The sequence below is a fragment of the Leptodactylus fuscus genome, chromosome 5, assembly GCF_031893055.1.
Source record: "Leptodactylus fuscus isolate aLepFus1 chromosome 5, aLepFus1.hap2, whole genome shotgun sequence".
Lineage (NCBI taxonomy): Eukaryota > Metazoa > Chordata > Amphibia > Anura > Leptodactylidae > Leptodactylus > Leptodactylus fuscus.
In genome coordinates, this window is record NC_134269.1 from 20,595,032 (window position 1) to 20,605,028 (window position 9,997).

The window sequence follows — 9,997 nt, forward strand, 5'->3', positions numbered from 1 at the left end:
TACAGAGGAGGGAGGAGCTATGCCACATGGAGACTGCCCCTCCCATAGGGTAACATACAGAGAAAGGAGGAGCTATGTGACATGCAGACTGCTCCTCCCACCATAGGGTAACATACAGAGGAGGGAGGAGCTATTTGACATGGAGATGCTCCTCCCACCATAGGGTAACTAGTAGAGAAGGAAGGAGCTATGTGACATGAATACTGTCCCTCCCACCATAGGGTGACATACAGAGGAGGGAGGAGCTATGTGATATGGAGACTGCTCCTCCCACCATAAGTTGACATGCAGAGGAGACTGCCAATCCTTCCCATCACAGAGAGGCACAAACAAGAAGGAGGAGCTCTGTGTCATAGATTCTGCTCCTCCCACCACAGGATGAGACTGCCAGGAGGGAGGGGCTATGTTACATGAAGATTGCCCCTGCCACCACATGGTAATATAGGCAGGAGGGAGGAGCTACATACTATACAGTCTGCCCGTCCTGCCAGTATAATCTTTGCCTCTCTTTCTCTCTTCAGTGGACATTATGGACACAGATAACTCCTTATCATACATCCTTATAAATCCCCCTCCAGACACCAAGCTGGAACTCAACGATGTGGTGTAAGTATATCTCCTGACAGAGAACCCTCCACCACCTCCACCAACTCCAATTCTGGTTCAGTTGGAACCTTTTTTCTAGCCCCCACCATTCCTGAGCAATCATCCCAGTTAGTTTCAGCACATTCATGCTCTCTACTGTCAGGTGGGCTGGAACAAAAAGTCAGGGACCGCCCATTTGACAGCAGAGAGCAGACTATTGGGATGAAATTAAATGATACCTCTTTACCCCTTCAGACACCTCCTAACAATAGAAAAAAACACACAGAGGCCGTGGTGTGGTTTAAACTGGGATTGGCCACAGCTTGTTTAATTATAAATTAACAAATTATTAACAACATTTACAAAAATGGAAACCTCCTCATGCCCCGCCTTCTTCTTCAAGACTCCTCCAGAGGTTGCCCACTGGTGAACAGCAGACTTGTGGGCAACTCCTCCCTTCCGTGGGGCATGGCCTCCCGCCACGCTGTGACAACTGCAAGAAAAGAAACCGGAAACAGCCAGAAAGAAAGAACAAAAAACCAAGCATCTAAGACAACCGCAAGGGTAGGGTGGGAGGGGGTTCCTCTCACCTAACGCTGTGGGCAGAAGGTGTAGCTCCGCCCACGTACCCCGCATAAATAATTTCTGCTCATGCTAGCACCGCCCACAGACTCTGCCTCCCCTCCCCCTCCCCTTAGCGCCCAAAAGGCGCGAAAAAGACGCGGGAAAGCGACAAGGGAGGGGGATGGGGAGGTGAGGTGTACCATTATAAGCAAAAGAGACCAAGAAAGGTGTCTGTTCACACATTTATTGTAGCAGGAGCAGCAAGATACCCCCCATAGTCTCTGCCCTTTTCGCTACATGCTTTAAGGGCTACCATAATAGTGGTGAAACTAACAGCATCAATTGCTCAGGAATGGTGAGGTCTAGAGAAAAAATTCCAACAGCGCAGGAATCAGTGGAGAGGCGCCTACTGAAGGGGTCAAAGAGTTAGAGTTGGTGGAGGTGGAGAGAGATCCTCTTTAAAGGGGTTTCCATTACTGGTAGTGGCAATCTATCTTTAGAAAACAGACATTTGTGTCTCAGAAGTTTCAATAATTGATAAGTTATGTACAGTAGCTGTCATCTTCAGGGCTGGTGGTGGTCTGATGGGTCCGGATTTCATCTTGTTACTCCCCATGGTCTCGTATTGTGTGGCTCAGCCATCAGCAGATCTCCCTCCCCTGTCTCATTACATGATGTGCTGCTCACAGATCTTCCTGCTATTCATAATTCCCCATTGATGCTCTGTACCTTCTCTTCTTGTATTCTTGTATTACATATTCCCTCTTGTCTCAGCGCTGACGTTGTGTCTTCTGCTCCATGTGGTTTACCAGCATCTCATTTAATCTTCCGGGGAGCCGTCATCTCGCTAATGTTCAGGTGTCAGGCTGACTCTTCTTAAGGTCTCCCTGTCCTGTGACTTCATTGTCTGCTTGTCACTGTCTCATTCTTGTTCTCTCTATTCTGTTTTTTCTTCCTTGGTTTGACACTTAAGGTCTTTACCTTGAACCGAGGACCAGAGAAAAGACTGAATGTGGTTAAAGAGCAAATCTCACAGCTGACATTACCATCTCCGGCGAATTATTCTCCTCTCAGAGATATGACGGAGACAGCGCTGTATTCTGAATATGACTCCCATTAGTGCTATAAGAGAGGCATTGTCTGTACCCTGCATGGAGTTTTCTTTTATGTTCATTGTCATTGCTTGCAGCATAATGCAGCTTATATCAGCTGTCATCCAACATAGGAGTATTACTACAATGCTGCCTCCCATGTACAAGAATATAACTACTATAATACTGCTCCTATGTACAAGAATATAACTACTATAATACTGCTCCCATGTACAAGAATATAACTACTATAATACTACTCCTATGTACAAGAATATAACTACTATAATACTACTCCTATGTACAAGAATATAACTACTATAATACTGCTCCTATGTACAAGAATATAACTACTATAATACTGCTCCCATGTACAAGAATATAACTACTATAATACTACTCCTATGTACAAGAATATAACTACTATAATACTGCTCCTATGTACAAGAATATAACTACTATAATACTACTCCTATGTACAAGAATATAACTACTATAATACTGCTCCTATGTACAAGAATATAACTACTATAATACTGCTCCCATGTACAAGAATATAACTACTATAATACTACTCCTATGTACAAGAATATAACTACTATAATACTGCTCCTATGTACAAGAATATAACTACTATAATACTGCTCCCATGTACAAGAATATAACTACTATAATACTACTCCTATGTACAAGAATATAACTACTATAATACTGCTCCTATGTACAAGAATATAACTACTATAATACTGCTGCTATGTACAAGAATATAACTACTATAATACTACTCCTATGTACAAGAATATAACTACTATAATACTGCTATGTACAAGAATATAACTACTATAATACTACTCCTATGTACAAGAATATAACTACTATAATACTACCCCTATGTACAAGAATATAACTACTATAATACTGCTCCTATGTACAAGAATATAACTACTATAATACTACTCCTATGTACAAGAATATAACTACTATAATACTGCTCCTATGTACAAGAATATAACTACTATAATACTGCTATGTACAAGAATATAACTACTATAATACTACTCCTATGTACAAGAATATAACTGCTATAATACTGCCCCCTATGTACAAGAATATAACTACTATAATACTGCTCCTATGTACAAGAATATAACTACTATAATACTACTCCTATGTACAAGAATATAACTGCTATAATACTGCCCCCTATGTACAAGAATATAACTACTATAATACTGCTCCTATGTACAAGAATATAACTACTATAATACTACCCCTATGTACAAGAATATAACTACTATAATACTGCCCCCTATGTACAAGAATATAACTACTATAATACTGCTCCTATGTACAAGAATATAACTACTATAATACTACTCCTATGTACAAGAATATAACTACTATAATACTGCTCCTATATACAAGAATATAACTACTATAATACTGCTCCTATGTACAAGAATATAACTACTATAATACTACTCCTATGTACAAGAATATAACTACTATAATACTGCCTCCTATGTACAAGAATATAACTACTATAATACTACTCCTATGTACAAGAATATAACTACTATAATACTACTCCTATGTACAAGAATATAACTACTATAATACTGCTCCTATGTACAAGAATATAACTACTATAATACTGCCTCCTATGTACAAGAATATAACTACTATAATACTGCTCCCATGTACAAGAATATAACTACTATAATACTACTCCTATGTACAAGAATATAACTACTATAATACTGCTCCTATATACAAGAATATAACTACTATAATACTACCTCCTATGTACAAGAATATAACTACTATAATACTACTCCTATGTACAAGAATATAACTACTATAATACTACCTCCTATGTACAAGATAATCGGTAGTATAATAAGGCCCCCTGGGGAGGACATTTGTTCCTCATCCTCTGTAATAACACTGTATTATATATTTTTCAGTTACCTCATACGTCCCGATCCGCTCACTCTTGCTCCTAATAATGCTCGGAAAGCCAGCGTGACACGATCTGAAGGTACGATATTTGATACAAAGGACAGCACTCATCTATGAAACATCTTCACATTGACTGCTGAGGAGACCCTGAGTGTGAGATCAGAAGATAATATGTATTAGAGACACTTCAAGGAAACTGAAGACTTCATGTCCACCTTGACTACATCGCTACGTACCGCCAAATCACGGGAACTAGTGCACAAGGCCTCTTGCTTCTCATATCCTGTGGCTTGCTTCAGCTCCTGTACACCTTTCCTTTACACCTCGGGTACTTTGAGGAGGACAAGTATTGCAGAGAAGGATGGAGTAGTATGGAGCGGAAGGAGTTACAATGCTGTACATTTTGACTAGTCAGGTTTTAGACAAGCCAAGTAATTTATTCTGTATGCTCAGGTGGAAAGTTGCCCAACCAAAGGGATTTGGGGGTTTTAATCTTAGGTGTCACCAGGAGCTATTAAAGGTGATCTCCATTTGCTAAAAATTGCCCCCTCCCCTCATTTTCCCAACGGAAAAACCACTCCCCATCCCTATATTTAGTTCCTGTAAATTCCCCCTCCTCTGTTATTATTGTTTTATATCATGAGGCCACATCACTTCCTGTGCAGTAGTCTCATACTTCCTGTTTCTGAAGTGGGAGGGGCTTAAAACAACATGTCTGGGAATTAAAGAGGGGCAGTGTATTGTATAGCAGGTAGAACTTCCTGTGCTGACTAAACAGAGAAGAAGCTACAATTCTCACACTCCCTGCTCTGATGGACTTATTGCCTAGAGATCTGTGACAACGCTATTTCAAGTGAATCATCCTGTGTGCATTGTATCTGAGAACGAAGACTGGAAAAAAAATTAGATATCCGGTACGACAAAATTTTTCCAAGGGTCTAGATTGTCTATTAGGGCAGCCTTGCTGGGCCAGATATCAAAGAGGGGTTATACAGGATTTGTAAAACCAGAAACAGCGCCATACTTGTGCACTGGTTGTGTGTGGTATTGCAGCTCTAATACTGTACAGCCCTTGGTAGGCCCCATAACATCCCATAAATTAGAGGATACGTCCGCTATCACATATTGAGGTTGGAGATGGCAATGACTCTGTACCCTGACCCCGAGTCTGACGTGGTTGACAGGGTTCTGCAAGGGAATTTACAAAAAGAAGCCATTTTCTGTCTATTGGCCTAAGATAGCAGAATATGATTTGCAAATTTCGTTATGTTTGTAGGGAGAGTCTGTCTATTACACAGAGCGATATATAAATAGATATATTTTTGCATTACTTCTGCAATAAAATAGTCTAATATTTCAATGGGGTGTATGGGATTGTGGTTAGGAATCTTTAAGGAGCAGAGGGTTCAGGTGTTAGACCTTGAGTTCCTTGGGCCCACCAGAGGCCATGATTCTGAGGGTCACCCTCTATCGATACAGAATGTGTGCATTGTAAACATTGTAGTGCGTGAATCAACCCATAAGGCCCCAGACTGGCCCCATAGCTCCAACTGGGGTTGTCTTCTGCTGTGGCCCAATGTTGTGTCAGAGCTTGGCCAACAAGAGGATCTTCTTCAAGCATGAAGGGCCAGTCTGACCCTGGGTGAACTCGTTGTCCCCGTTTTTACACAGAATGAACTCGTAAGTTGTTCACATGATAGTCCTTGTCTGAGCATTCGGGAGGGGGGGGGAATAAAGAAGAAAAATAATTGTTTGTCTGTGTTCAGCTTTAGCGGTGCCAATTGTTGACTTGTCTCTTTGTCCACGTGTACATCTACTGGACTGTGTCACTTGTCTTGGTGCCCTGTGTCAAGTTGAAGTGTTGCCAGTCTATCTGCACCTTCTGTCATCGAGGTACCATGTGATGACTCTGAATGTCTACTTTGTTTCTCGTAAAGCCCTAGAGGTATCATGCCATATTTCCAATGTAGAGAAACTAGGTCTTCTCAAAACAGAGATCAGAGGTCCCCAACCTTTTATGGTCACCAAGACATTATTTACGTTCAAGTGATAAGTAAACTGCTGTAGTTCTTCTTCTGAGCCAATAGGTGGAGGGTAGGTCTTGTGGCCTCTTCACTTCTGGACCAGATTGGTCCTTCATGATGAATAATTTTCCCTCTAAGGTAGGTCAGATGTTAGGAGTGAGTCTTACTCAAAGGGGTAAAACAACATTTCCAGTCAAAACAATATTGTCTTGTCTTCAGGAAGCCCCACTAAAGAGCCAATATGGGGTCCTAAAGGGCTGTATCATCACCAGCTTCATAGAAAGAGGTCTTCTAATTTAAATATAGTGAAACACCATGGTGGCCTCGTGCCCTTGGCTCATATATGGCAAGAACCTTTCTTGAGTCATTGTTAGCAAGCAAGGGGGTGTGGAATCGGCCCAATTGCCCCGGAAATGGTGTTGAACGGGAAACGACAGACTGTTCTGCCTTCGTTGGCATTGTTTGTCACCCATTTGTCTACCCTCTGTTTAGTAAGCAGCTAAGAGGAAGGACATGGCTCCCATCATGCCCCTCTTTAGAAAAGATGCCAAGTGTGACCCCATACCCTTGGCAAGAACCTGTAGGTTCTGGTTCCAGATCTATCTCTAGAGGAACCAAATTTTTATCATGAGAGTTGGGAGTAGAATTGGCCAAAGGATAATGGAAAGGGTTGAGAGGATGAAACAAAGACCAGCCCCTTTTGTTCAAGGTGAAACTTTCCATTGTTTTGCCGCCTATGTGGCCACTCTCTACCACCAGATGGATGAAAAGAAGAGCCTTGGTTCCTCCATCTTTGCTGTTACTTGGCAAGAACCTGAAGGAGCCGCTGTCTTGGGTGGCATAACCCAGTACCAAAATGGGAAACCAACTTCCTTCTATGCTATGAGTCAACATTTCCCCAATGTGCGCCACCAGTTGAGGGCACTCATACCCAGTAAAGCTATACCCATTGTAAGCATTGGATATAAGGTGACTGCTTGGTAAGCAAAGTGTCACTCAGTAGTACATTGTTATTAGCGCACCTAAACATTTATCCAAAGGGGCACAATAATAAGATGACGATACTCAACACATAGCGTAAGGAGGCCGGTTATCTTGGACGTAGAAGGTGTACCATTAGCTGCTGGTTGGGGATCACTGGTCTGCACAGTCCTAGACATGGCTGGAAATCTAGTGTTTAATAAATGTAATGGGATTAATATCCCCGTCTACAACACTGTGACAAAGGACTGTACAATAAAGAATAATGGAAACAAGCTGCGGGGTCTCCTCTTCATTCGTCACATTCACCTTCGTGTCGATGGCGGTGGATGAGTTTACTGTCTTGGTCAAGAACCCATTAAAGCTACTGTTTCTATTCCTATGATGGATGCTCATTGGTGTTCAAGGGTGTATTGATAATAGTTCACATGGCATGGGGCCCTTGGAGAGAGGAGCCCAATCCTGATTGGACAATATGGAGGCCAGATGATTGTTCCAATCACATATTCCAAGGTTGGAACCTACCTAAACTCCCTAGATACCGTATCTAAAAATCCCCAGAGGAGGCAAATCTCTGCCATCATGGGAATAACTGCTCCTAAGACTCCCGAGACCCAACCCCTTACAGCAGCACTTACGGGAACAGTCGATTCGTGCTATGTCCAAAGAATTAGGAGTGGCCAGGAGTAGTCGAAACAGAATAGCAGATGGTTGTTCCGCTAACTCCCATTCCAAAGGTTCTGAGAAGGAGTAAGGTATTCTTGTCTCTGCCATGTTTGAACTAGTGCCATTGAAAATTCCAATTCCCCATCATGGCACACTTATTCCAAAAATATATTAGGGACATTGGAGCCGCTTCCCCATTGATGGAGAGATTTGTCAATTCATTATCAGTGGTCACGTGATGAGGAGCTCATCTAAGTATACTGTATCTATATATAACACAGACAAGTGTGAGTGGTGTAGAGGATATAAAACCTCTATATGACGTGCCTTTATATTCATGTGTCTGGACAATACTGTGACATTGTCAATCACATCACTGCGCATGCGCACACAACATAGTCATTACCTATATAGAGACTGTTGCCGTTGCCTTACACTACATATTACTGACAGGTGACACAGCGATATTTGGGTCATGTGACGGATGTCTTGGCCAAAATCTGTGTCGTCTCAGCCTAAAGGAAACTTGTCACAGATATTTGGGACCCTAAACCACCCACAGTAGTGTTTTAGTGTCCTAAATATCCCGATCCTAACGATGTTGGTGGCCACAATTAAACAAGTCTACATTCATCTGAATCCTGCTTTTTACAGAAGTGGGAGTGAAACACCCTGAATTTACCACACGTGTAACAGACCTTAGGCGCATGCGCGATGAGCTGAGGTCTACTTCTCCGACTTCAGTGAGACATTCATCGTACGCATCTCTAAGTAAGTATAAGGGCTATTTTTCTTTTAATGAAACCACAGAAAGTCTCAGGATAGGGGGACACTAAACTACTGATCTGAAAGGACCCGTGGGTGGTCAATTGTCCCAAAAGTTACAGGATCCTGTTAAAATGGTGTTTAAGAAGGTTCTTGAAAGCAAACGTATTTATATTATGGTACTCAATAGACACTAAAGATGTCCGCTTAGCCAATGACTGACTGTGATGGTAGTTGCTGTGTCCAGTGATTGTCTACGTAGGTATCTCCAGTCAGCAGGTAGCAAGAAGTGAAGAGCAGTGGCCACCTCAGGAGCATCAGAAATGGAGTGGCAAGGTAGTTAGATGGTGGGTTGTTCAACAAGTACCATGGTAGATGGTGGGTGGTAGACAAGGGGTTGTACTAAGACTACTCTCGCTTTATGTAGATTACTAGCTGCTACCCGCGACTTCGTCTGTGGTGATTGTAGAAGTGTGTAAATCGAGTTGCGGGTGAAATTTTACGATCGGGTTTACGCAGCGTTAACGCGCACTGTAAATAGCGCAGCGCAAACGCTCCCATAACGCGGCGCTTGGCGTAAAAATAAGCACCAAATGAGCGTCGTGTTACGCCGTGTGAATGGACCCTTACACGTGTATTTGTAGCAAATACATGGGCACTTAGTGGGTGTGAAGGAGAGCAGGGGGTGCGCTGAATAATGCAATGCATTGCCTAATAGTGTGAGTGTATGCAGGCGTAATGTTTAGTTCAGTTAGGAGGCGGGAATAGGTAATGTGTGTGTTTCACAGTATTGTTTATTTTTTTTATTTTTATTTTAATGCTAATGAGGTTTGCAGGCTGCATCCAGCAGTTTGCAAAACAATACCGTTGTACACCAGCAGGGGGTATCCTGAACAATGCAATGCATTGCAATCGTAATGTATTGCTATGTATTGCATAATCGTGCCAGTGCTATTGCAGGCTACGTAGCATAGCCTGCAGCAGCCTGGACACACTGAGCTGTGTGAGTGGCGTGGGAGAGCTAGTGGCTGCTATAGGAACCTTCGTGGTAGCAGCCTAGCCCAGTGTAGGCGGCGGAGATGAGCAGGAGGATGCCTCCGCGCAGCGAGGGACAGACGGGAGCCGCGGAACAGGTAAGAGAAGTTGGCGGAGGACGCAAAGTTGGCAGGAACCGGAGACATAACGGGGGTAGCGCAGTGTATGCGCGATTGTGTAAGGGAAGGGCTATGGCGTACGTGAACTTACCAGTGTCGAGCTGGTGGATGGATCGTGCAGAGGAAACAGCAGGGAGGTGATAGCGGCGTCGGGTACTGTTGCAGGTTGGAGGCAGGATTTCGTGTGCTGCGGCCTAAGGTTGAG

The 9,997-nt window shown here is 42.8% G+C and overlaps 1 protein-coding gene across 3 annotated transcripts in view; it reads left to right on the plus strand.

The window, feature by feature from the left end:
* LOC142202474 (potassium channel subfamily T member 2-like) overlaps positions 1–5,081 on the plus strand; it is a 132,841-nt gene extending 127,760 nt beyond the window's left edge. For all 3 annotated transcript variants that reach the window (XM_075272604.1, XM_075272603.1, XM_075272605.1), the window contains 2 exons: positions 522–606; positions 4,208–5,081. In XM_075272604.1, the coding sequence (XP_075128705.1) occupies positions 522–606; positions 4,208–4,319 (197 nt within the window). In that variant the 3' untranslated portion in view covers positions 4,320–5,081. The remainder of the gene's footprint in view (positions 1–521; positions 607–4,207) is intronic.
* Positions 5,082–9,997: the final 4,916 nt, after the last annotated feature.